We start from the raw sequence: 27302 nt of genomic DNA, 5'->3' as shown, positions 1-27302 counted from the left end.
ATGAAAACCACTGAGGTATTAGACTGATGATAAATGGAGACATCAGCTGCTAAAGGCAATAGTTGAAGTTGTTTGCAATAATGCTCCGGCTTAAGTTGCTCATCACAATTAAAACAAACCTCTGTAGAATGTCTCTCAGCTTGTATAGATGTTGATAAATGTTTGGGTAATGCAGAGGGTATTGGTCCCAATAAAGAAAGGACTGGCGGAGTGGGTGTCGGTTCTAGTCCAGGGTTGCGGAGGGCTAGAATTCAAGAGTGTGAATCCTTGATGAGAACATGAATTGTCTCCTCTCTGGAATGGTCACAATGCTGGCAAATAAAGAGTTTCGTGGAGTCCCTGCATTCTAACATGTGTGGACGAGGAGATGGTTGTGTTGCCTTGCACACAACTGGCCTAATCCTTTAAGAATGTCTTGTGGAAGTGCCTTGAGAGCGTTATTTTGAGCAGCTAAGACTCTAAATTTTTCATCAATTTGATATGGTTGCACTATTTTTTCTTTAAGTACGGTAAAGATAATGATGTCTAAAAAGAATTATCAAGAAAATTCGGGGTTGTGGTGTTGCTGGCTGATAGTTGATGGGTGGAGTCCCTGCATTCTAACATGCCAACTTCATGTGGACTTAGGAGATAGTTATGCTGCCTTGCACAACTGGCCTTCAAGAATGTCCCATAGAAGTACCTTGAGAGCGTTATTCTGGGCAGCTAAGGCTCTATTTAGTATTATTTTTCAAATGTTGTTTTTATGAAACAAAAATGAAAGTGAAAATGTTATTTTTAAAATTTAAAAATATGTTCGGTATTATTTTTAAAAATAATCTTGAAAATGAAAAAAACGTAAAATATGTTCGGTAGGAATATTTTAAAGAATTATTATTGAAATAATTTGCATAAACTTAAAATTAAGTAATGAATAATTATTTTTATTATTTAATCGGTTTGATTATTTTAATTTTAAGAATAAATTAGGCGATCTTATTGATCTCGTTAATTTTTTATTTAAAGAAAAATGATAAACTCTGCATATTTGATTTAATTAATATATGAAAACATAAATATTATAATGTATATAAAAAGAAAAGATTATTGTGAGGGAAATTGATTTTTTGGAAGAAATAATAATAATAATGATGATGATGATGATGATGATGATGATGATGATGATGATGATGTTATTATTATTTTGTGAGGTGATGGAAGAAAATTGTTCATTTTGAAACTTAATACTATATTAGAAAATAAGAAAAATAAGAAAAAGTTGTTTTCTTCTTTTGTTAAAAATGTAGAATGAATTTTATATTTTAAAAAACGAGCTACTGAACACGTATTTAGTGTTTTTTAAATTCAAAAAATAAAAAATAAAATTTGAAAACAATACCAAACACACTCTAAGACTGCAAATTTTTTACCAATTTGTGACGGTTGCGCAACATTTTCTTTACGGTAACGATCATGATGTCTAAAAAAATTATCAAGAAATTCGGTGTTGTGCTGTTGCTGGTCGACGGTTGATGATGGCAGTAGTTTAGGTGTGGTTGCTGGAGCTTGTTGAGGCTAATGGTGGGTCGGTTGATGGCTTATGGCCGTAACTCATAAAAGTCAAAATTAGTTGGTGGAATAAACTTGATTAAAGCAAGTAATTGACTTACGAAAAGGTAATAATAAAAATGAAGGGATATGTTCTGATGCCAGATGTTAGGGGAGAGAAGATTTTTTTAGTTGAACAGAAAAAGAAAAATTGGTGGCTGGGAAAAATATGTTCTGATGCCAGATGTTAGGGGAGAGAAGAGATAAAGAATTCAAAAATTTAGAAGGAAAAGAGAAAAATTAATATGGGTTGGAATTAATTTTATTACTATTTACTAAGACACATGTTAATAACCACTTATTTATAATAGTTCAACACAATCTTAATTCTAATAGAATTAGAACCCTAAATTGATAGAAAAATCTAATCGTAATGGGAAAGAAATTAAACTAAACTAAATTGTCATTAGTGATCATAATTGTTTCATTTGGTTTTCAAATTTAGGTGCGTTTAAAGTTTAATTTCATTGCAGAATTTAAGTTGCTTGCAAATAACAACAAACAACTATCTGTCAAACTTGTCCAAACCTTGCTAGCAAAGGGAAGCAAATTTGAGATTATTTTACAATGCATTGCTTTCTTAGCAGATTGGTTGTCTAAATTGCAATTTTACATACAAAATTTATTGAATCTTCTTGTGCTGAAGGCTTAGTTCCATTCTCTAGAATCTAGCCGTCACAGCATCAGAAGAACTAAAATACAGTCGATAAAGAGTAAGTAAATATAGGCTGGCACATACGGAAAATGCAGGGATGTTTGTCCCAAATTCAGGCAGCTGCTTACTAAACTTGGTGACGTCTTAATCAATGGGCATATTTTCCACTTCGTGTCTAATGGATTCGAACAATGCTGTGGATAGATAACGCTCTCCAGCACTGGGGAAAATCACCTGCACAGGAAGCCGAAGAAATGGCACGGTTAGTATAGTTTAGTACAAATTACAAAATTGTAAACTGTTTACACTAAGGACAGTTTATATATTTAGCAAAGAAAATCAAACTTACAACAATGAGTTTCCCTGCATTTTCAGGCCTCTTTGCTACTCGTATAGCAGCTGCCGCTGCTGCACCAGAAGATATTCCAACCTGTCAACGAATTGACTGACGGCTAGCAATCAAAGGGACAAAATCTGGAATAGAAATTATAGAATGGAAAAGATGGAGCATAAGAACTAAAAGCAATATTTAAAACATAAACGCACCAGCAAACCTTCCTTCAGGGCAAGCAGCTTACTAGTTTCAATAGCTTCCTCACTTGATACCTGAAAAGTATTTTTACAGTCAATTATGAGTAAGTTTATTTAAAATGCGAGAACAAATGACAGAAATCTAGCACTGCAAAATAAATTTTACGTGCCAATCACCCAATCTGAAGTAACTAACCCAAAATTGTATTTTAATACTTACTGTAATAACTTCATCGAGCATGGCAACGTCCAAAACAGGAGGGATGACACCAGCACCAATACCCTGGATCAGATGCTTCCCTATAACATGTTGCAGCATGCGATGTACACCAATCAGGAAATGATACTAATCTCAGAAATGTGTAGAAGAAAATATATGCAGCAGCTCAGGTGAAAGTATTCATATGAAGTCTTCAAAACAGAACTTGGAATAAAACAGGAAAAACAAGAATATTCAATGAACCTTTCGTATTCACAAAGAAAATACTGCCCAAAAGTTTCTAATCTTGTCAAATATGATAAGAGTCATAAGGCTGCTGGTGTTCTGACAAAATTCTGACACCAATGAGATTCTAAAAATGTGCTATCGCCCAATGTGCTGATGCAAGCACTCAGCTTTAAACCACATAAAATCTTTCAAATGTAAAATTATGCAATGTGGATACGAAAGAAAATAAACAACAAAATATGGCATGAAACAAATAAATGATATTATATATCTTAAAGAAAAGAAAAAGAGAAACTAACCAGGTTGTCCTCCATTCAAGACTGCACTTTCAGATGGTTCTATACCATATACCTAGAAAAGAAAGCATTAGAATGAATAATCAGAACCTCTTTTTCTATCTTTCCCAGTCATGCTTGCACATACTCAAACAATACCCTCAAGGTAACCTTAATATTTGGGTTCTTTTCTTTAAGGAATCTCCCCGCACCAGTTACAGTACCACCAGTTCCTATCCCTGCTATAAAAGCATCAACCTTCCCTCCTGAGTCGTTCCATATCTCTGGGCCAGTTGTCTCGTAATGAATCTACACATTTGACAATAAACAGATTAATAAACCCTTTAAAATGCAGGCCTATGTTGTAATATCAACGAAAAGAGTACCTCCGGATTCGCGGGATTTTCAAATTGTCCAAGAATATAACCATTAGGTGTTCTGTTTAGTATCTCCTCACCCTTTTTAACAAACCCCTCAAAGCCCACTGCTGGATCTGCAAGATAAACCTCAGCTCCCAAAGCTCTGAGAATTATTCTTCTCTCAATACTGTATGTTGATGGCATTATAATGATAAGTTTGTAACCCCTTGATGCTGCAATGAAGGCCAATCCAATGCCGGTGTTTCCACTAGTTAGCTCAATGAGGACAGTCTTTAACCATCAACATTCCAACATATCCAGACGGCAAATTTGTTAGTTAACAGAAGTCTTGGAAAACACAAGAGACTCTTAAAATTTTAAGAAGCAGGATGGGCTTGGTTGAAGTTATTAACGTTGACTGAAAACAAAAAAACTGAGTTCATAGCATAATTTTTATGATTAATCAACTTTAGAATTGGAGAATTTCCATCGAATACCTTCCCTGGGGTTATTAAGCCCTTATCCTCTGCATCTTTGATCATACTATATGCAATTCTGCATGTCAAAACATTGAAAACTAAATCTATGACTTCCAATATAATATTAGCATCATATGGCCACATATGCCAACAAATACAACCAATTAGCGATTAACAAATGAGAATGTTGTTAACCTGTCTTTGACGCTAGAGCAAGGTTGCATCATTTCTAGCTTGGCAGCAATACGGGCGACACAACCATCCACAACATTATTGAGATACACCATCGGTGTATGGCCTATTAACTGAACGAGCAAAATACAGCCAAATCGTAAGCAAGATCACAGTAATCACAGACAAAAGGCGAGATCAAAAGCATGAGTTATGTGAAGAAAATTACTTCCGTAACGTCTTTCTTAATTTCACACTTGTCCTCCATGGAGCTACTTCACCAAAAACTTTCAAAAAATCAAGCAGCCAGCCTAGCACTTGGCAGTTTGAATGGAGATACCAGTTCCTAAAGATCAAGATAGAGCAGAACTCAGCTGCAAATACAGTTTCAATCTCCATTTTCCTTTCAAGAGTACCACTATTCTTGCTCTTTAAAGGTCTTGAGGCAAATTAAATTTTGTCAAGTAGCCCAATACCTCAAAGGAGCTAACCGGATTCCAAGCACCTTATACCTCAAAATGGGTATTTAATATCGATAACCAAGATTATAAATTGAGCACCGAACAGAGAAAATATATTGTGAGAAACTTGTATGTCCCAAGCAAGAATCAAAATGCAGAACCATACCTTAAAACTTCTAATTACAAGAATTTAAAGCAGCCTATACTAGAAACACTAAAAAAAAAACAAAAAAACAAAAAAAAATGCAAACAATCCAAATAATGAACATAATCAGTACTTCAACCTAAAATAAAGTAAAATTTGAAAGTCATGGACTGCAAGAAACAATCTGGAAATCCAGTTTTGGTTCATAGGGAAATTCCCAGAGGAGAGAACATGTATAATTAGACCAGTTTACTTACCTGGTGTAATTTTTTCTCTGAAATACATTATGCATCAGACATTGAAGATAAACATATATACATATCCACACACACACACCCGGAAGAAAACAAACATGAAAAACAAAAAATTTTAAATATTAGAAAGTATTTGTTGTCTGGTTAGGCTTTTACAAGATTGTCCTCGGTGTCGAATGGAACCTGAACTTCCTCTTGACTGCAGAAGTTAACAACGTGACACACGGTGAAGGGTCAAAAGTTTAAGACTGTCTAACAAAACTTGTTGCGTGTCGCTTCATTATCTAATCTAAAGTCAGCCGAGACTCATTTGTTGCGTGTTTTATTTCATTCTTCTGAATTGCAAGTGTGACAACACCTTGTTAGCATTTAAAAAAAAAAAAAAATTATGGTTTCATTCATGCATTCAATTCAGATGATGTCATAATGGGGTAACAAGCATTTATATTTATTGATATTTTTATACAGAGTCTTTAGTAGACTTTGACCTTGTACTCACTGATGTTGAATACTAGGAATTAGACTTAATAAGGTGGAGGGTATAATTTAAATATTACTATTCAAAAGTTGAAATCTTTGGTAAAATATAGATTTTTTTTTTGAATACTTGATGGATAAAGTTGACAAGTTAATAGTAAGATTCTAATTTGTATCGTTTAAAAAAAAAAACTTATTGTCTTTTCATTTTTTATTTTAAAAAAAATCTCTCAAGTTTGTCAAGTGTCAAAAATTCAATAAAATATAAACTTTGAAATACACAGCCCCACAATTCAATTAATATTATTTATTTCAAAATCACCCTTATTAAAAAATAAAAGTAATTAAAAAATAAATATTTTTTCTTTCTTAAACTATCAATGGATTAACATCTCATATCTCACATCTCTCTCTCTCTCTTTTTAATTGATTCATAATTTGAATCAAAATATTAACTCTTAATCAAAACTCAAATTGGAATTAAACAAAATGTTAAGTTATTGCGCAAAATCAAAACCAATATCATCAATAATAGTAAAACTCACCACTCAGGTTTGGTACCATTTTGGAGCTAGTAGTGGCTAAGCCCTGGCTTGACTTTTGAAAATTTTTGAACCAATTTTGATATTTGTCAATTTTTAACTTGATTTACTATAAAAGCCCTTGCTAAATTTCAAAAATATAAAAAAAATATGAGATATTAAAGTTTAAAGACACGTTTTGGTTTGACTTTCTTTTCTTACAGCAACTCCATTCTATTATTTCCACTAACGACTTGCTTGTTGTTCGTTCCATGTTTTCTAATTGAAATTTTTAGGGTACCCAAAATAAATTGGATAAGTAAAACACATTTTATTTTTTCAAATAATATATTGTATAAAACAACATGTATTTAACGCCTTAAAATTTAATTGAATAAAGTATTTGAAATGAATGTAGTGAATGAATTGATATTCTAATCGGATGGGAGATAAGTGATTTAATGGTAGTATAACTATATAAATAAAAAATAATGCATTTTGTAGTGTTGATAATAAGATTATCCTTCAGCATTTTCAACGCATGCAAAATACTTTGTTGGCAATTGTAAATATATTGAATAAAATATTTTAATAAATATTGATTTTGATACTTGTTATTTATTGAAAATTTTTAAAATTATATTATGTTTGAACTAAGTTCTACTACATTTGAATTTCTAACACCGCCACTTCAACACCACTTATTTAAATTAAATTGAAACTCGATCATTTTTTGATGGTAGTAATGATGGTAATGAACTTCTTGTTGATAGAAATAGATGGTGAAGGTGATGCTTATGTTAGAAAGAGGGAAGAAGGAGTAAAATATAGTAAAAAATAATAATAATTTTTTTATTTTTAATAAGAGTAAGTTTTAAAAATAATAAAATAAATTGAAATTTGGGGCTAGGGAGACAATTTGAGGGGTATGAAGACTCAAATATAAAAAATAAAATTCTTTTCTCACCAAATTGTATTGGTTTAGTCATGACACAATTCATTCATACATAAAATTTTGGACAGATTTTATCATTCATGTTGTTTGGGTTGGATTTTATGGTAGTGTCTCGAAATATAGTCGATCCTAATCTACTCAGAATTTATTACTATTGAGCTAACCTCATAAGTACAACCTGGAGCCTATGTTGGTGACCTAGTTTACAAGTATGATATGAGGTCTATGTGAATGACCTAGTTTAAGAATACAACCTCAAGGCTATATGAGTGACTGAGAAATTTATTTGTCCGATCTGAAAGTAAAGTAATCAGACCTCAAAATTTTTTGTCCGACCTGAGAATTAGCTTGACATGGAAAATTGCTAGTCAAGAGAACATAGCCTAATTTCTAGGGAAGTTATGTGCCACGAAATATTTAAACCACCTCCAAACTGACAATCACTTGCAACTGCTGAAGAAAGTGAGCTGAAGTTAAGGAGGTAACTGTTCAGGACCAAAAGCCTATTTAAATTGAAGAGCGCATCAGGTGAAGGGGTTAGCAAAATCAACCAAAGCTTCTACAAGATTTTCAACCTCTCTACTGGAAAATTACTTGACTTTAACTCGTTCATAATTCTTCATTCTCATTTTTTTCTCCCTTTATACATAATTTATGACTTAAGCATTAGAGGGTTTACGTCGGAATATTCTAACCGTGTTTTCTGGTTGGCAGGTATAGAAAGTTGTGATCAGACTTGCGTTTGAGCTTAGATTTGCGCTGTAATTCCCAAAAAAAAAACAAATTCAGATGTTGAGTGTTGAGGTTGTTTTTCGACATCAACGCATGTAAATTCCAAAACATCACACATGACTGAAAGAAATAAATAAATTTTCTTTTTCTAAGATTTTGTATCCATAATGTACTGCACGCCACATTTTTTTTCCTCATTCCATATCATTTTTTTCTCTGATATTTCAATTTTAGTAAAAATTAAAATGAAAATATAAGATATTAGAGGAAACCAATAAAAAAATTTATTATTTCTTGGTGGTTTTGTTATCACGCTGTCTACATATTTATTTCGGGGCCAAAATGTCATATGATGCAAGGTGATTAAAGTAATGATTAATGTGTTACCATTGTGAGGAAAGATGTGATTATAAATATGAGGAACGACGTGAAAGATACCCATTTCCGGTAATCAAAAGGAGATGGTTTCTTTTTATTGAGCTAAACAGCAGGAAACCGTTAAAAATTTTAGAGGATATAATTATATTTGGATTCATTAATTTAAAAAAAAACAACAAATAAACACCTCCCTGTTTCTCATTGATGATACTCGCTTACGCAACCTGTTTAGTTAATAAATTAAATTAGCACTCTCAGGCAAGGTTGGGATCTATTAGTTGCTAACAGGAAAACTAATTCCAAAATTTAGTTGCAATCAGTAACTGAACAGCTATTAGATTTCATTTAAACTATCTAGTAACTATATACAAAGAGATTTAAAACATTAGCAAATAAATTTCAGTCACTTGTTCATTATCATTAACTCGGCATCAAGGCTATTGGCCCCAATACAGCTTTGGCTGGCTAATGAAAATAAAAAAACAATCAGCAAGATTCTATACACAGAGAACAACAAATTCAAAAGCAGCCATAAGCTAGCAAAACCCGCATTGTCAAACAGCAGTTGGTGGAATCTAATTCAAACAAATTTGAGGTTGGTTGCTGGTTGCTGGTTTAATTGTGTATGGCAGAACTGTTTCCACTATTTGGACATTACTGAAAAGATATTGGGAATGACCTTTTGGCAAGCTGTATAACTAAATATACTCAAAAGGAGAGGAAATGAGTAACCATAAGAAACAAACTAGTGTGAATGGATGGCTACAAAGACCATACACAATTTTTTTTATCAAAACACGTTCTAAACCTTAATCAGATTAAGCTTTCATTCCTAGTGCATTTTAAATAAACTTGCTTGATATCTCAGGTGGCAAAAGAGCATAAAGATATGCATTGCATTTTAAATAAACTTGCTTGATATCTCAATCAATGGACATGTTTTCTGCCTCATGTCTGATGGATTTAAACAGTGCTGTGGATAGATAACGCTCTCCAGCACTAGGGAAGATCACCTGCACAGGGAGCCAAAGACATGACATGGTTAATTTGGTTTAGATCAGATTATGAATTGAATAATATTTAAATTTAGAAAACTTTGCTGTTATAGAATCGAAGTCAAGTACAATATGGTTTCTAAGTATATGTAGCAACTAAAAGGAAATCAAACTTACAACAATGAGTTTCCCAGCCATTTGAGGCCTCTTTGCTAATCGTATAGCAGCTGCTGCTGCTGCACCGGAAGATATTCCAACCTGCCAAGTAATTATGCTTTAATGAGCTCTAGAGGCCCTAAAAGGATAGCAAAAGAGGGAGTGTAAGAACTTACGAGCAATCTTTAAGTTTTTGAACATACCAGCAAACCTTCTTTCAAGGCAAGCAGCCTAGCAGTTTCAATAGCTTCCTCACTTGATACCTGGAAATAATTTTTAGTGGCAGTGTAGCCGGTGAAAAAGAATTTAATTGTCTGGGAGCCTTATTTGCCCTCTTCACACCCAGAACTTGTTTATTTATCCCGATGTTGTCAGTGTCAAAGACAGAACTCAAGACAACGGTAGCAGGAAAAGCTCTTTAGTACTAGTCCTTTATAATTACTTCCCATTTTACAATGTAACCCCATTATAAGTAATTTTCTTTTGAAATGACAGAGTAGGAGAAGAACAACAGCAGAAATGTAGTAGGTGAAGATCAATTTTATGACTTACTGTGATAACTTCATCAAGTATGTCAATATCCAAAACAGAAGGGATGATACCAGCACCAATACCTTGGATCAGGTGCTTGCCTAGAACATGTAGCAGCATGCAGTGTACCCCAATCAAGAAATTGTACCCATACAGAAGGTTTGAGGAAAATTAATTAGCAAACTAATGTGAAGATATGCAATAGCAGATAGTTGTGCAAGTGCACCACAGCACCATCATCGACTAATACAAAAGAACGAAAAAGGTACGATATGAAAATAAACAAACCGCGTTGTCCTCCATTCAAGACTGCACTTTCAGATGGTTCAACACCATATACCTGTACATAGACATGAGAAAGCAAAGCATTAAAATGTTAAATCAGGAGCTTTGGTTCTCTGTGTTTCACACACTATCTAGAGCAATACCCTCAAGACAACCTTAATATCTGGGTTATTCTCTTTAAGGAATCTTCCAGCACCAGTCACCGTACCACCAGTCCCTATCCCTGAAATAAATGCATCAACCTTCCCTCCTGAGTCTTGCCATATCTCTGGGCCAGTGGTCTCATAATGAATCTACACATATGAAGACAGAGGTTCTTATACACTTTCAAAAACCAACCTACATTACCATATCAACCATCATAATACCTTCGGATTGGCAGGATTTTCAAATTGCCGTAACAAATAACCATCAGGTGTTTTCTTTAGTATCTCCTCACCCTTTTCAAGAATCTCCTCAAAGCGCAGAGCTGAATCAGCAAGAATAATCTCAGCTCCCAGAGCTCTGAGCACAATTCTTCTCTCCATGCTACATGTTGATGGCATTACAATGATAAGATTGTAACCTCTTGCTGCTGCTATGAAGGCCAATCCTACGCCAGTGTTACCACTTGTAACCTCAATGAGGGTAGTCTTTTAATCCATATCATTCAACATATTCAGAAGGGAGATTCGTTAGTTCATATGTCACTAATTTGAGCATCAGTAATGCATTGACAGTGACTTGTATATAAATTGATCATGTCAAACAAGCATTGTATTCTCAAAAACTGTATACAAAGCTACAAGAAAAATGCCACAACTGCTGAAAATCCCCTTTCCCAAGACATAAGTGGCTATCAATTTTTTAGAAATGCAATAGGTTGGATCCAAATTATTAATCTTGACTGAACATAAATAACTGGAAAGTTTATCTTGCATACTTTTCCCAGGGTAATTAAGCCCTTATCCTCTGCATCTTTGATCATACTATATGCAATCCTGCAAGTCAAACACGAAAAAAACAATATGAAGTGAAGTCCAATATAAAGATTAGCGTGATACGAAGAAAACAATACAGTATGTTGTATGCCTGTCTTTGACACTGGAGCAAGGTTCCATCGTTTCTAATTTGGCAGCTATACGGGCTACACAACCGTCCACAACATTGTTCAGATACACCATTGGCGTATTGCCTATCAACTGAACAAGCCCACATACCCCCACGTTATCAGCAAGATTATGGTAATCAAAGACAAAAGCACAATAATCATAAGAAGAAAAGAAATTTACTTCGGTAACGTCTCTCTTAATAGCATTATTGTCCTCCATGGAGCTACTTAGCAAACACTTATCCAAAATCAAACTGCCAACCTTGATATGCCACAGCAACAGAGATGTAAATTTCTTTGAATGGAGATTGCATTTCCTCAAGATCAAGCCCAATTCACAAATTTAACAACCCCAATTGAGGAATCACTCTAAATTATAGGCAGAGACAAAACAGACGGAGAAAAAATTTACTTCCAAGAAATCAGTATAAACAGAACTAAAGCTAAGATATCAGTACTGTCTTTTTCTAGAATTTCTAGCATCCAGAACCTGGAAGCTGTACGGTTACAGAAGTATAAGCAAGTCATCCGATGAATGACATGGTGAACAAAAAATTAAAAAACTTGGGGAAGATATTTGGAAAGCAATAGGCTTCTTGGAATTAAAAAAAAAAGAGTTTTATGCAGCATAAGAATGAGTCTTGGAGTGCAGTTTTCATCAAGGTGAAATCTGCAGTAGAAAAAAAAAATATGACCAGACACCATTATACTACTAACCTGGTAATGGAAAACTTTTCCCCACAATACGTGAACTATTGAGGAGATAATACATATGTACGTATACATATATATATTTGCAATGGAGACAAAAGAAAGCAGACAAGAAAAAGAAATATTTATAAATACAAAGCGGCTGTTGGCTTTCTATGCATGTACTATAGCGGGCAATGATATTCAGTCAAATAATAGTGAAATACATGTACTTTTACAAGATAGTCCTCAGTTTTCAATGGAAATTTCTCGGTTCACAGTTCACAACATTGACAGCTAGACAATTTGGTATGTCCTGGAATTCACACTCACTCTTGAGTTTGTGAAACGCCATTGAGAGTAAAGCTTTCGAAGGGCGAAATTGTCAGCAACATCTCATTCGTACTACTTCGTTCTCCATGTATATAGTCAGCAACCAAACTTTATATAACAATTGAGTAACAAGTATTTGAAATATTAAAAACCTTATGGAGTTATAATCCACCATCCATCTGAATTTTTAATTTGCATTTGATTAATTGGAATCAACTCAATTCACTCCTTCCAATCTTGCTCCACCTTAACCAAGAATCAATTTAATAATCTTTTTACTGTCGATGAGGAGATATTGATGTTGAGCTAGTTCTCATAATGAATCACATAATTTTTGCTTTACCCAGATCATAAGCATAACAAAGCATCCATACACAGGAAGTAATAGCGTGAAAAGTTACGAGAAAGAAAACTAATCATATTCTCTTCGCGACTGATTACTCTGACAAAGTATGACTGACAAAACCAATTTTATCCCACATCGAGAAGATATGACAGTAGCAGCTCTGACAGTAGATATAAATACGGAATGCAAAGCAACCTTCAAACATACTTACCTGGACGGGGTCAATGGGCGATCACCAAGGCTCATGGCCTAGGTTGGTGGCCTTCATTGCACTTGGGAGGTGCACCCGCCTAAGGTCAGCCCAAAGTGGCTGAGCCTACGTCATAATTTGTGGCAGTGGGGGCCTGCGTTCGCGCGGCCCCCTCCCAAGTATAGTTAAAGTTTTGTAGTAATGCTGCCTTATAATTTAACGACGATTTTTTGACGAGTTAAATTATGGAGTTCACTGCAGGCGCGCTCGCTGATCGAGCAATGTGCTAGAAAACAATCTTTGAAGCTGTGGAATAAAATTTGTATTGAGTGAAAAATTAAAAAACCTGAGAATTGTGTAGAGACTGTTTTGGATTCAATTCAACGGCAACCTCAACGCCGTTAAATGACAAATTTTTGTCGATGGCTTTTACACCACTATTCACTAAACACACATCAGCTTCTATCTTACATCACCTCACTCAATTGAGGCCGAAACTTGAGTGACATTTCAATCTATGGTCATGTTTTCTGCCTCAATTCTAATGGATTCAAACAATTCAGTCGATAGATAACGCTCTCCAGCACTGGGGAAAATCACCTGCTCAAGAAGCAAAAGAAATTAATGGCATGCTCAACATCGTTCGCACATACATGCATACAAACATATATATATATATATATATATATAAATATTGGAACAATGCCTTATTGTGGCTTAGCATAGACAACAGAATGAGAAATTGACTTAGATTGACCAATTTGTTATGAAATCAAACTTACGACGATGAGCTTCCCAGCATTTTCAGGCCTCTTTGCTACTTGTATAGCAGCTGCTGCTGCAGCACCAGAAGATATTCCAACCTGCCAAAGAGTTATATCAATCTACAATTAGCACCAAAATCAGAAGAGAAAAGGCCAAGAATACATGGCACAACTCATTAATTGGATGCGCATTCAGCAAAAGACAGAGCATGTGTATATGTACCAGCAACCCTTCTTTACGGGCAAGCAGCTTAGAGGTTTCAATAGCTTCCTCACTTGATACCTGGAATGAATTTTAATTTAGTGGCAGATAGCGTAATCAATGACAAGAATTCAAAGATAATGACAGGTGTAACTATAGTGCTAGAACATTAATTTTACATGTCAATTCAAAAATAAGTAATAGCAACATTCAACATGTTTTCTTGACTTACTGTAAGAACTTCATCAAGCATGTCAACATCCAAAACGCTAGAGATCATACCAGCACCAATACCTTGGATCAGATGATTTCCTATAACACGTCATGAGCTTTGAATATTACCCATCTCATCAACGCTTGAAAGGAAACCAAAGCAACCAAAAATGTACCCATCTTAAATGTATTGATCTAGAAAGACTATGCATGCATGCTTGTGGAAGCAGAGCAGAGCCCAATCATCTAAAAGGGCCAAAAGGAAAAAAAAAAAAACAGAAAAAACAAAAGCCGACCAGGTTGTCCTCCATTTAACATTGCACTTTCAGTTGGTTCCACTCCATATACCTAAACATAAGAAGAGTAAGTTTACAAAATAAGTTCAAGTAGAAGATTCATTCATTAAAATTACTCAATATAAGAAAAACAAGCATTCGTCTATGTAATCATTAGAACACACACAAACAAATTCCAGGAAGACAAATTATAACCTTAATATTTGGATTCTTCTCCTTGAGGAATCTCCCAGAGCCAGTCACGGTGCCACCAGTCCCGATCCCTGCAACTAAGATATCAACATCCCCTCCCGAGTCTTTCCATATCTCTGGGCCAGTGGTCTCATAGTGAATCTACAGTCATAAACAAAAGAGATTCATAAATGTAACCTTTTGAAACGCCTATCTAAATTAGCAAATATAACAGAACAGAATCATAAATGTAACCTTAGGATTGGCAGGATTTTCAAATTGCCGAAACATAAAACCATTGGGTGTATTGCTTAGTATCTCCTCTCCCTTTCTGAGAATCCCCTCAAAGCCCCCAGCTTGATCTGCAAGATAAACCTCAGCTCCCAGAGCTCTCAGCACAATCCTTCTCTCCATACTAGCTATTGACGGCATTACAATGATAAGTTTGTAACCCCTTAGTGCTGCAATGAAGGCCAATCCTATGCCCGTGTTACCACCCGTTGTCTCAATCAGGACAGACTTTACACGTAGCCAAAATGGAAAAAATTTGTTAGTTCACAAGTTTCACTGCAATGTGTAGTCCTATTGATACGCGCGACATTTGATATGAAGAATTTTGACCGCATACCTTTCCTGGGGTTATTAAGCCCTTTTCCTCTGCATCTTTGATCATGCTAAGCGCAATCCTGCATGTTGAGCATTAGAAATTAACGAAATTAGCATTGTGATACCATAAAAAATACAGTCAATTAGTGATTAAGCCATATTTGATATTGAGGGATTGTACCTTTTAAGACAGAAACGATATACGAAAAAAAAAATAGAACTATAAGATAAAAGTAGATAATGTATAGAAAATATGATTATTAAATAACAATTATGAAAAAAATAGTAGAGAATATTAACTTAACTTATAACGTGGGATCAAATTAGCTTAACTTTCAAGTTCTAACAGTTAGTGTTTACTAAACACTTCAGTGTTATAACTTCTGCCCAACTTCAATATGGAACAGGGCCTACCTATCTTTGACACTGCAGCAAGGTTCCATCATTTCTAGCTTGGCAGCAATACGCGCTACACAACCATCCACAACATTATTGAGATACACCATTGGCGTATTGCCTATTAACTGAACAAGTTCAGTTCACAGACAGCCACTTTATTAGCAAGCCTTTGATTTACTTCAAGTGTATATTGTTAAAGAGAAAATGGAAGATATATAGCTAAAAAGCATAAGCTAGCGTAATGAAGGAACTTTACTTGAGTTGCATCTTTCTTAATTGCACGCTTGTGGTGGTTGTCTTCCATGGAAGCTTCAAGCACCATAACTAACATAACAAGTGCCACACAACAAATTAGACAGGGTATAGATTTCTTGGAACCCAGATACAACTTAACAAAAATAAAGAATTTAACCAACTTCTCAACCAAGAATCAGCATAAACTAATACAAGCAGAAGCAAAGCTTAAAAAGTTCAAGTTAACCCACCACAGTTGCTTATGAGAAGCACACAAGCAGCCAGAGGCCAGAGTTACATTAAAAGCAGAGCAATTACGCACAAGCAAACTCATCTGTCGATAATATTAATTAATGCCATTTTATAGACGCGGTTAAAAAATATCTGGTAGCACAGTCTTGCAGATGTGGTCAAGGAACAAAGCGAATGTAAAATGTGCAGTTTTGCTAATAGCCGCATATTTCCGTCGTCGGATTGCCTTTTCTCTGGCCGTTATAGGTAGCGACTAGCGATATTGACACTCCATGTTGATAAATACAACCCCCATCAAAACATTTAAATTTTGGGTTATTGCTCCTTAGTCCCTATAGGTTAAACTAATTACCTAATTAGCCTTTGTATTTTCAGATACTTATTAAAACACCCTCGCAGTTACTTTCATAATTGTTAGATATAAATTTTTCAAGAGTGAAATAGAATTTTAGTTTGATATCGACTTGAAATTTAAACAAATCTAACTTGCAACATGCCAAAAATAGATGAGAAATTGGGTACATTTTAATAGAATATGCAATAAGAACGTTCTGAGTACTTTTTAAAAATAAACAAACGCTAATTGGATAATTGTCTCAAACTAAAGGATAAGTGAGGATTTACCCTTAAATTTAGGAAAATTCTATAATGCCGTAATTTTTAATATCGTGATAAATATAAATATTGTAAATTATACATAGAACTAGTAAATATAAAGTAAAATTAGTAAATTCATACAAGATTATTAATTATTTAAAAAATTAACATTGTTTCTACAAAATTTTAGTGAAAAATATTTTATTCATTTACACACAAAAATACTAGTTTTAAACAAAAGAAAATTACTCATCAATTAAACAAAAAAAATTATATTGAAAAAAGTGGAATAAGTTTTATTAAATTAGTTTAACCATATATTCTATATTTATTCTAGGATATTTTTATACTTTTTTTCATTTTTTATAATAATATCTATTTATTACACAAGTTAATTAAGCACAATTATTTATCTTGATATGGGTCAAGTAGATACAAAATTAAAAAAAATATTCTTATATTACTAGACACATATATGATAAATCAATAAAATTAGATCCAATTTTGAGTCTTATGCATACTTCATTTAGTTTCAAACTTTTTACCTTAGAGACCATTTAAGGTTGTTGTTTATGAAGTGTAGAAAAATGCAAAATAACCTCGTCTTACAACAACTATGAAAGATATTAAAATAATATTTTTTTAAAATCCAATTTTTTAAATAAGTTTCATCCTTAATAAACACATCACATGCATTAGATAAATGAAAAACTAGTATTATTCAATTTAAATAAAAAAATAATCAATATATAAGGTAATAAACGTTATAACAAGTTTTTGTTTTACAATTGCAATTTTTTTTTGCAGTAACTCTTATATTAATAATTATTTTACCTTTGTTTTGAAAAAAGTAGATCATGAACTAGAAAACAAAATAAAGGAATTGTTATCTCTATAATGAACGTTGAGAAGGAAGTCCCACCACCGCTAGCGGATGACTGATCTACCAAAAAGGCTAAATTCAGGGAACAAAGGGATGATGAGGATAATCCACCTCCTCCTTCTTATGCGGATATAGCCATGGGGATGTAAGTGCGATATGAAACTATCTCCTTTGATAAGCAAGATGATTGGGAATTGGAGGAAGGTGATGTTATCTTTAGGGAGGAGGAGCCCATGCCTTTTATTGCTTTTTCTGATAGGGTTCAGCAAAGATTGGTAAAACCGTATGTTCATTCTGTGGTGGTTAAGATTTTAGGATGGAATCTAGGCTATAGAGTCCTGATGGCACGTTTAAAATCAATTTGGAGTGTCACTAAAGGATTTTCAGTGGTGGATCTTTCTCATGATTATTATTTAGTTTGTTTTACCAATGCAGAAGCTGTTGAGTATGTCCTTATAGAGGGTCCTTGGACGGTTATGGGATATTATCTTGTTGTACAACAATGGACTCCCTCTTTTGATGTTTCGACAAACAGAATAGATAAGATTGTTGCATGGATTCGACTTGCTGAAATGAATATACACTATTATCATAAAAATATTATTCGACAACTGGGGGGAATTGTTGGCCCAGTGATTAGAATTGACTACAAAACAGTAGAAGCTCAGCAAGGGAAATATGCTCGGATGACAGTTGAGATAGACCTTCAGAAGCCTTTGGTATCCCGGTTTAACTTTAATGGGAGAGTCCAAAAAGTGGAATATGAGTATATGCCTACGATTTGTTTTGGATGTGGCAAGTTTGGCCATTATAGGGATGCTTGCATGGATGCTGATGATATTGATCCACGGGAAAAAGCTCTACCAATCCCTTACACAACCGTGGAGATTCAGGCGAATGAGGCAACTGAGAAGTTTGGGTCGTGGATGGTAGTTACCTGGAGACCCTGTACAAGGAAAGCCAATGAGAATTCTATCCCGAAAAATCAGAAGTCTTCCCAAAAGCAACCTATCTTCTAGAATTTAAGATTTGGTGTCCTGGAAGCAGAGATTGAAGAGGATTCTACCCCCAGTTATGCGGGGATTGCTATGGACATTAATCGTGGTAATGCTAAATCCACGTTGGGAAATATTCAGAATTTGGCACCTCAATCCAAAAATATGAAAAAGACGTTAAATAACATTCCCAACAGAAAATTCCCCACAAGATCGGAATCCAAGTCCATCATTCCCAAAAAAACCCTCCCCGAAAATTTGAACCCAAACTTTTAACCCCTCCCCAAAGAGTCGAATCCTCACGCTAGCCCCATAATGAACTCGAATGACATGCAAGGCATGCATGCCAATGGTTTTGACTCTCATGTACCCTTTGTACGTAGCCCAACTGCCACACCCATATCCATGCAAGGCATGCATGTTCACTTTAAAGCTGCGACTCCTATGCACGTCCTAACAACTTTAAATCCTAGTCACCACAGTGCTGTCTCTTTCCCTAAGCTTCCTAAACCTCCTAATTTAACGGCCGATCCTTCCTCATCTCAGTCAAATCCGTGTTCTTCTCATGCGGAGAGGAATAATATTTATATGGATGGGGACCCTCCTAATAATGGTGTGAATCAGCGGGAAGGTCAGGAGAATGTGAAAGTCTCTAATAATTTTCATATTGTAGACAGAACCGAAGATTCTTTATCTAATGGAGATGTGTCAGTTGTGGCTGACTCTGCTATGGAGTTTGATTCAGAGTCTTTGGAGCGCTCTCAGTAAAGTTTCGAGCTCTCATGTTTATCTCTTTCATGTTTATACAAACCATGTTTTGGAACACTCAGGGTGCTGCGTCCTCCTCTTTTTGTCGCACATTTTCTACTCTGGTAAAGAATTACAAGCCTACTATGGTGGTTCTAATGGAACCGTGAATAATTAAGACTAAAGCAGATGGTTTTATAAAAAATAATGGCTTTGATAAGTCTCATAGAGTGGAGGCTGAAGGTTTTTCAGGTGGAATTTGGGTCTTGTGGAAGGATATTTTTGAAGTGGAGATCATCTGGAATCATTCTCAATTCATTCATCTTAGGGTCTCTCGGAATAATAATCTGCTTTCTTGGATTATTGTCATCTATGCGAGCCCCAATCCAAGTCTCCGTAAGTATCTATAGAGTGAGCTAGGTTGTTTGGTCTTTTCAGTTCAAGGTCATTGGATGTTAGGTGGCGATTTCAATACTATTTTGTATGATTCAGAGAAAAAAATGGGGTCTCCAAATGGTGTCGATACATGCAGGTTGTTTCAGGCCTGGTTCCATACCCATTGTATGCATGACCTTCACTTCCATGGACCTCGCTTTACGTGGTCAAGGGTTAATCTTCTTAAATGACTGGATATAGTAATTTGTAATGATGATTGGGTTCAGAGATTTGCAGACTACAGTGTCCTCCACCTTCCTAAAGTCTCCTCTAATCATAGGCCTATTATGGTAAAGTGCACTAATCCGTCTCTACGAAATGTGGGCAACTATCTGTTTCGCTTTCAAGTGGCTTGGCTTACGAATAATAGCTTCAAGCAGTTTGTTAATGAAGCTTGGAATCAAGAAGTTTATTATATGGAGGCTGCTAATGTTTTCACGACTAAAGTATCGGCTTGGAACAAAGACGTGTTTGGTAATATATTTTGGAAGAAAAGACATCTTTTGGCTAGGTTGGGTGGCATTCAGAAGGCGTTAGAAGACTATTATTCTCATGGGCTTCTTGATCTTGAAAAACAACTTAGAGCATAACTGAAGGAGGTTTTGAGCTAGGAAGAAATTTTATGGCTTCCGAAGTCTCGTCAGGATTGGTTGCTTCTCGTGGATAGAAATATCTCTTATTTCCACCAGAAAACCCTCTCCCGTAGGAGACGCAATAATATTACTGCTATCCAAGATAGCTCAGGGGTTTGGATTTATGAGAATGACAAGATCAAAGACCATACTATACAATTTTTTTCTACTCTTTATTCGTGTGAGCATCGGGAGTTGAGGCCTTATCCTCCTCCGAACTATTTCTCCTTAGTTGATGATGCTCTTCTTACTATGCTCAAGGACATTGTGGATGATGCTGAGATTAAAAAAACCGTCTTCAATATACATCCTTTAAAGGCCCCTGGTCCTGATAGATTCTATGCAATTTTCTACTAAACCCAATGGGACACTGTGGGATCCTCCTTCTGCAAGTTAGTTAAGGATGTCTTCAAGAACATAAATCTCCCTAGTGATTTAAACTCCACGCTTTTGGTTCTTATTCCTAAGCTTGAGAACCCAACATCCTTAAGAATGTATCGTCATATTTCTTTATGTAATGTTACTTATAAGACAATCACAAAAATCATTGCAAACATACTCCAAACTATTCTTCATCAGTTGGTTGGGCCACATCAAACCAGCTTTGTCCCCGGAAGATACATTATGAAGAATATTGTGGTGGCTCAAGATATTGTCCATTCAATGCGTAAAAAGACTGGTCCTAGGGGTTTTATGGCCATCAAGGTAGATCTCGAGAAAGCTTATGATCGCCTTAGTTGGGAGTTTATCAACGAGACTCTGAGTGAAGCTCGCATTCCGCCGGAGTTAATTCAAGTCATTATGGCTTGCATCACGTCAACTTCCATGCGGGTTCTCTGGAAGGGGGAAACCACTGATACTTTTATTCCTTCAAGAGGGATCTGCCAGGGGGATCCTTTGTCACCTTACATTTTTGTGCTTTGCATTGAGCATCTTAGCCATGGTATCCTCAATGCGGTTGATGCTGGGAAGTGGCGACCTATTACCCTTGCTCGTAATGGTATTCTTTTATCCCATCTTTTTTTCGCTGACAACCTTTTGTTACTTACTGAAGCTTCTGCTGAGCAGGCTCAAGTTATCTCATTAGTTTTGGAATCATTTTGCTATAGCTCTGATTCGAAGGTTAACAAGAACAAAACCCTTCTTTATTTCTCCAAGAATGTGGATGCTAGTGAGGCGGCTGCTATCTCAGGCTTACTAGGTTTTTCGGTCACTGAAGATCTTGGCGTCCTTTTACAACATTCCAGGGTGTCTAATAGCATGTATAATGAGCTTGTTGAGAAGATGGAGAAAAGGCTTTCGGGCTGGACAACCTCACATATATCTCTGGCTGGTCATATTACCTTAACTCAATCGGTCCTGCAGGCCATCCCTATCTATGTTATGCAAATCGTGATGCTTCTAGATGGAGTAAGAGATAGAATTGACAGAGCTTGCAGGCGTTTTATTTAAAGTGGAGCTTCTCCACAACAGAAAATTAGCATGATCAGTTGGAGCACTGTTTGCAAGCCTAAAGAAAATGGCGGTCTTGGATTTAAATCTCTCGATGATTAACAAAGCTCTGCATATGAAGCTTGCTTGGGGGCTGATTTCCTCGACTGACAGCTTATGGGTTACAATTTTGAAAGCTAAGTATGGTGTTTCTGCCGATATACTTCCCCAAACCTTGTCAACTCGATATGGCTCCCATTTATGGAAATCAATTGGCGTAGTTTGGAGTGATGTTCTTGCTTGCCAGCGATGGTACTTGGGTAATGGGATATTTGTTCGTTTCTGGTGGGATCTCTGGGTTACTAAAGATTTGCCGCTTGCTACCTATGCCATTGGTAATGTCCCTACTCATATTCTTGATTGTAAAGTGGCTGATTGTTGCAAGGCTGATGGCTCTTGGTGGTGGGATCGTTTTGAGCAATTCCTCTCTAATCATATCATTCTACAGATTGCGGCTTTACAACCTCCCTCTCCCTCTCGTGGTTTGGATACTAGCTTTTGGGCCCACTCAAAAACAGGGGAGTTCATTACAAAGTCAGCCTACCTTTCTATTACTAGCTCTATCTCGACTGCTGAAGATTGTCGCTGGAAGTCTATTTGAAGGTGGAAAAGGCCCTCGAGTGTCAAAATTTTCTTGTTGCAAGTTTTGCATGATCGCTTGAAGACCAAGTCTGAGTTAACTCGGCATCACTTTCCCATCACAGTGAATTGTGATCGTTGTGGTGCTTTAAAGGAGGATGTTTTACATACTCTTCGCAATTGTGTGGGTACAAAGCTTTTTTGGCTCAATGTTGTCCCGACTGTAAAAAGGCAAGCTCTCTTTTCGTCCAATCTTACTAACTGGCTTTGTATGAATATTGAAGACAAAAGTGATGTTAATAATATAGCCAACTGGTCCGTTTTCTTTGGTATTGGTATGTGGAGGATTTGGTATTGGAGGAACCAATTTGTCTTTAATCAAATCTCTACAAGTTCTGGAGCTTTGATGGCTGATGTCTCTATGTGCACAGCTGAGATGTGTAAGATTCATAACCATGCTCTAGTCACGAGGAAGATTAAGGTTGCGCAATGGATTAGATGGATCCCCCCTACATGGCCTTGGTGTACTCTGAACACAGATGGGGCTCATAAGGCTAATGGAGTCTCGACAGTGGGTGGGGTGATTCGCGACTGGTCTGGTCGTTGGCTCTCAGGTTTTGGAATGATGATTAGTTCTTGTTCTGTTACGTTGGCTGAGTTGTGGGGCTTATATCAGGGCATCCTCCTTGCTTGGGACCTTGGCATCAGACGGCTCAGGATTGAAATGGATAGCTTGTGTGCAACCCAAATGTTGGCCAAACAGTTAGTGCTCACTAACGAGTTTTCCTATATTATTTATGCTATAAAGAAGTATCTCAACAAGGACTGGCAGGTTTTTATCTCCCACGTTTACAGAGAGGTGAACTCTGTTGCAGACTACATGACGATCCTTGTTTTTTCTTTGCCCATTGGTGTTACTTTGTACCCTAGTCATCCGATTGAGGCTAATTCCATTCTTTTGTATGATGCCTACAGGGTTGCTACTCCTCGTTATGTTGTTCTCTAGCTCTTGATTGAGCCCCAATTTATCAAAAAAAAAAAATTACCTTTAATTCATAAGTTTTAGGTATAATCTACAAAATTTATGTTTTATTTTGCATTTGTTGATTTAATAGTTTTATGTTGTATTTGTAAGTTTCGTTTTACTTACCAGTAATACATCAATTTACTGGCTTCATAGTAATTTACTTGTTTTACCTTCCTTTTACAAGTCTTATATTCTATTTTCAAAATTTATGTTTTATTTTACAGTTAGTGTTTATTTACTTATTTTATATTATAATTGCAAGTTTTTGTTTTGTTTACCATTAATACATTAATTTACTAGTTTTATATTAATTTACTTGTTTTACCTTCCATTTACAAGTCTTATGCTCGATTTTTAAAATTTATGTTTTATTTTGTGCTTAATGTTAATTTACTAATTTTATGTTATATTTGTAAGTTTTTATTTTATTTACCAGTAATATATCAATTTATCAACTTTATAGTAATTTACTTATTTTACCTTTTTGTTTACAAGTCTTTTGTTTTATTTCCAAAATTTATGTTTTAGTTTACAGTTAATGTTGATTTACTAGTTTTAATTTATATTTGCAAGTTTTTGTTTTGCTTACTAGTAATAAATCAATTTACTAATGTTATTTTAATTTACTTGTTTATCTTTTATTTACAATTCTTATGTTTAATTTCTAAAACTTATGTTTAATTTTGCACTTAATGGTAATTTATGAGTTTTATGTTATGTTTGCAAGTTTTTTGTTTTATTTACTAATAATACATCAATTTATTAATTTTATATTAATTTACTTGTTTTACCTTCTATTTATAAGTCTTATGTTTAATTTCTAAAATTTATATTTTATTTTACAGTTAATGTTGGTTTACAAGCTTTATGTTAAATTTACAAATTTTATATTTTATTTACATAATTTATATTTAGTTATGGTATTGATGCCTAACTTTAATCATAACATCATAGAATAACCCTTAAATTTATATTGTTTTACTAATTACTATTATAAAACTCAAAGAGGATGGTTATATCTTCTCCTTAAATTATGTAAAAATAATAATTACTAAAAAAATTCGTAATATTTTTAACAATTTCAAGTGAAAATGAAATTTGAATAATTAAAATCACTTGTCGCCCGTGCCTTCAAAAAATAGTGGTCACCCGCCAAAAGTAGAGTTCATATTTATTTCCCTGTCACCGATATGTACTTGGTTCTTGCGTCGGGTACTGGGGACGGACTTATTCACAAGAATATGGTTTTAATTTCAACCTTTTTATTTGGCTAGCAATTTAAATTCGTATTTACTAGAGTATACCAAGCTCTGTCCACCCCTTCGTTTTAATTAATGTTTGAGGGAAATACTCCGACGAGATCAGACGTGATGAGCAGATGTTTGGTGGCAGAAGTCTGCGAGCAGGTGTGTCCTGTAAGAGCCAGGGAGCAGGGGAACAGGGGCAGGAATATCCTGCTCATCCACGAGCACGTCATTCGCGAGGCCGAACCCTTGCTAGAGGCATAGGGTCACTCCCGCTAGAGTTCGAGGCGAGGAGACCCGGTCAACGGCAGTTGGCGAGACGTGCCTTCCTATCCGAGAATCAAGGCACGAGGTCCATCTCCATTCGCCCACCATGACGATAATGGGACATCCACATCCGAGGGTGGGGAGAACAACGGGCGTAAACTGCGGAAGACCGGGACTCAGAGGAAGCCTATAAAAAGGTAGCCAACGAAGGAAAAAGGGTTAGCGATTTTGAGATTAGAAGAGAGATAAAAGCAATTCTAAAAGAGAGAAAACTACCCAAAAGCCATAAGATTTGTGGCAAGCGTTCCCCGAACCTTCATATCTGACTTGAGCGTCGGAGGGTTTGCGCCGGGAAAACAACCGGCGTACTCTGACCTGTCTGTGTGCGCAGGAACCTCTGGAGAAGAAGCTTTACGAGGAGAGATCCTGGTCGTGGTGAAGTTGATCGAGCAGAGACCCTGGTCGTAGAACGAGGAGAACCAGAATCTCGCATCAATATTTTGGCGCCGTCTGTGGGGAGCTGAGCAAAAAGCTTCTGTTGATAACAAGAAGTGAGGGGAAGTAACTGAAAAGCAATGGAGGCAGGAGGAAGTAGTGCACAAGGGGGTGATATGAGGCTTAACGATTCCGTGACACTGAGGGAGATAGCCAGTGAGGCACGGGAAAAAGCCATGTTCGACCGGATGGAACGGATGGAAAAGCAGATGGAGTCCTTGACAACCATTCTGCATGAGCGGCGGAGCGAACGAAGGGTAACCCAGGAAGAAAGGGTGAGAGGAGGTGGAGTGGCACCAGATCCCGGTAGTACGAGGAGAAGTCAAACCACCGGGAGACTTGGTGGTGAGAGAGGTAACATACCCCTGCGGGGAAAATTCCATAGAGAGGAAGAACAGTCCCCGGCAAGGCAGATTTTTGACGAGGACGACGGGGTGGCGAATGCAGAGGAAACAGTGCTGTCCAACCACTATCTGGCTCTGAAGTACCGGGTAAATGTGGTAGTTGGAGTGGTACGAGGAGACCAGAGGATCGCAAGAAGTTGCTACTCCTCGGCAGCAAGGGAAACAATGCAGATAACATCCCTCGATACCCGAGTGGAAAACAAGAACGGCAGACAAGAACCTGTAGAGGATCTGGAAACAGTAAGCTTGGGACTAGAGAATCCGGGAAAGACGATGTGTTTGCTTGGACACACGAAGACATGCCTGGGATTGACCCTGAGGTAGCATGTCATAAGTTGGCAATAAATAAAGGCGCTCGGGCAGTAAGGCAGAAGATGAGGTGCTTCAACCAGGAGAGGTATGAGGCCATAAATGGCGAGGTGGAGAAGCTCTTGAGAGCAGGGTTCATTCGGGAAGTCAATTACCCTGAATGGATATCGAATGTGGTGTTGGTAAAGAAAACAAATGGCAAGTGGAGGATGTGTGTGGATTTCACAGACCTGAATAAGGCGTGCCCAAAAGACAGCTTCCCTTTACCAAAGATCGATCAGCTAGTAGATTCAACGGCTGGACACGGTCTGCTTAGTTTCATGGACGCGTTCTCGGGATACAACCAAATCCCCATGTACGAGCAGGATGAGGAGAGCACGGCTTTCATCACTAACCAGGGTTTGTTCTGTTACAGGGTAATGTCATTTGGTCTCAAAAATGCTGGGGCCATCTATCAGAGGCTGGTGAACAAAGTCTTTAAGCCGTTGATCGGGAAAACCATAGAGGTGTACGTGGATGACATGATCACCAAATCCAAAATCCCGAAGGAACATGTCAGACACCTCGAGGAGACCTTCGGGCTTTTGAGGAAGTATAAGATGAAGCTTAACCCGGAGAAGTGCGCTTTTGGGGTCGAGTCAGGGAAATTCCTTGGATTCATGGTGAGCCATAGAGGGATTGAGGCAAATCCCGAGAAAATCCAGGCGATTATGCAGATGAGGTCTCCTCGTAACCTGAAGGAAATGCAGAGCCTCACGGGGAGGTTGGCGGCGTTGAGCAGATTCATATCCAAGGCTACAGATAAGTGTCAGCCATTCTTTCAAGTGATAAGGAGGGGGAAGAAAACTGAATGGACACCAGAATGCGAGGAAGCCTTCCAGAACCTGAAGCAGTACTTGCAGCAAGCTCCACTGTTGTCCACACCGAGGGAATGGGATAAGTTATATCTGTATTTGACGGTATTGGATCGAGTCGCCAGTTCTGTTCTGGTGAGAGAGGAAGAAGGAGTTCAGCAT

The 27302-nt window shown here is 36.4% G+C and overlaps 5 protein-coding genes and 1 non-coding gene across 18 annotated transcripts in view; 3 read left to right on the top strand and 3 right to left on the bottom strand.

Annotated features, from left to right (window-relative positions):
* LOC102619574 (probable RNA helicase SDE3) overlaps positions 1 to 13219 on the top strand; it is a 90884-nt gene extending 77665 nt beyond the window's left edge. The window contains exon 6 of the transcript XR_008054921.1: positions 13150 to 13219. The gene's annotated coding sequence lies outside the window, so the exon portion shown is untranslated. The remainder of the gene's footprint in view (positions 1 to 13149) is intronic.
* On the bottom strand, positions 2098 to 5515 carry LOC102612737 (bifunctional L-3-cyanoalanine synthase/cysteine synthase D2). 5 transcript variants are annotated; one of them, XM_006471684.4, is made up of 11 exons: positions 5369 to 5515; positions 4735 to 4851; positions 4530 to 4639; positions 4353 to 4410; positions 3883 to 4146; positions 3668 to 3805; positions 3521 to 3572; positions 2994 to 3073; positions 2789 to 2848; positions 2592 to 2672; positions 2098 to 2476 (listed from the first exon to the last, which is right to left on the bottom strand). In XM_006471684.4, the coding sequence occupies exons 2-11, from the start codon at positions 4771 to 4773 to the stop codon at positions 2387 to 2389; spliced, it is 972 nt and encodes a 323-aa protein (XP_006471747.1). In that variant the 5' UTR covers positions 4774 to 4851; positions 5369 to 5515; the 3' UTR covers positions 2098 to 2386. The 5 variants fall into 5 exon arrangements, with proteins under 5 accessions (XP_006471747.1, XP_006471748.1, XP_052297892.1 ...); XM_006471685.4 differs by having other exon boundaries at positions 2592 to 2650; XM_052441932.1 differs by lacking the exon at positions 5369 to 5515 and adding an exon at positions 4982 to 5342.
* Positions 8805 to 13193, bottom strand: LOC102611751 (bifunctional L-3-cyanoalanine synthase/cysteine synthase D2-like). Of its 7 annotated transcripts, none has more exons than XM_052441931.1 (11): positions 13066 to 13193; positions 11667 to 11747; positions 11467 to 11576; positions 11318 to 11375; positions 10764 to 11027; positions 10551 to 10688; positions 10399 to 10450; positions 10132 to 10211; positions 9783 to 9842; positions 9601 to 9681; positions 8805 to 9441 (listed from the first exon to the last, which is right to left on the bottom strand). In XM_052441931.1, exons 2-11 carry the CDS (start codon positions 11703 to 11705, stop codon positions 9352 to 9354), a joined length of 972 nt encoding a protein of 323 aa, XP_052297891.1. In that variant the 5' UTR covers positions 11706 to 11747; positions 13066 to 13193; the 3' UTR covers positions 8805 to 9351. The 7 variants fall into 7 exon arrangements, 6 of the variants coding, with proteins under 6 accessions (XP_052297891.1, XP_052297890.1, XP_006471743.4 ...); XM_052441930.1 differs by lacking the exon at positions 13066 to 13193 and adding an exon at positions 12509 to 13036; XM_006471680.4 differs by lacking the exon at positions 13066 to 13193 and adding an exon at positions 12203 to 12483.
* Positions 13058 to 13219, top strand: LOC112497806 (U1 spliceosomal RNA). Its single transcript, XR_003064788.2, has one exon. It is a non-coding gene; the product is annotated as a U1 spliceosomal RNA (small nuclear RNA).
* Positions 13220 to 13397: 178 nt separating this feature from the next.
* Positions 13398 to 16417, bottom strand: LOC102611272 (bifunctional L-3-cyanoalanine synthase/cysteine synthase D1-like). Of its 3 annotated transcripts, none has more exons than XM_006471677.4 (11): positions 16181 to 16413; positions 15952 to 16019; positions 15711 to 15820; positions 15319 to 15376; positions 14946 to 15209; positions 14715 to 14852; positions 14520 to 14571; positions 14243 to 14322; positions 14032 to 14091; positions 13827 to 13907; positions 13398 to 13644 (listed from the first exon to the last, which is right to left on the bottom strand). In XM_006471677.4, exons 2-11 carry the CDS (start codon positions 16015 to 16017, stop codon positions 13555 to 13557), a joined length of 999 nt encoding a protein of 332 aa, XP_006471740.2. In that variant the 5' UTR covers positions 16018 to 16019; positions 16181 to 16413; the 3' UTR covers positions 13398 to 13554. The 3 variants fall into 3 exon arrangements, 2 of the variants coding, with proteins under 2 accessions (XP_006471740.2, XP_006471741.2); XM_006471678.4 differs by having other exon boundaries at positions 15711 to 15765; positions 16181 to 16412; XR_008054926.1 differs by lacking the exons at positions 13398 to 13644; positions 14520 to 14571 and having other exon boundaries at positions 16181 to 16417.
* A 1477-nt stretch (positions 16418 to 17894) lies between these two features.
* Positions 17895 to 18680, top strand: LOC127902366 (uncharacterized). The gene has a single exon (XM_052441274.1). The coding sequence runs from the start codon at positions 17895 to 17897 to the stop codon at positions 18678 to 18680; it is 786 nt and encodes a 261-aa protein (XP_052297234.1).
* The last annotated feature ends 8622 nt before the right edge of the window (positions 18681 to 27302 follow it).

This window comes from Citrus sinensis, chromosome 5, assembly GCF_022201045.2.
Source record: "Citrus sinensis cultivar Valencia sweet orange chromosome 5, DVS_A1.0, whole genome shotgun sequence".
Taxonomy (NCBI): Eukaryota; Viridiplantae; Streptophyta; class Magnoliopsida; order Sapindales; family Rutaceae; genus Citrus; species Citrus sinensis.
This window is presented reverse-complemented; position numbering and strand designations above follow the sequence as displayed.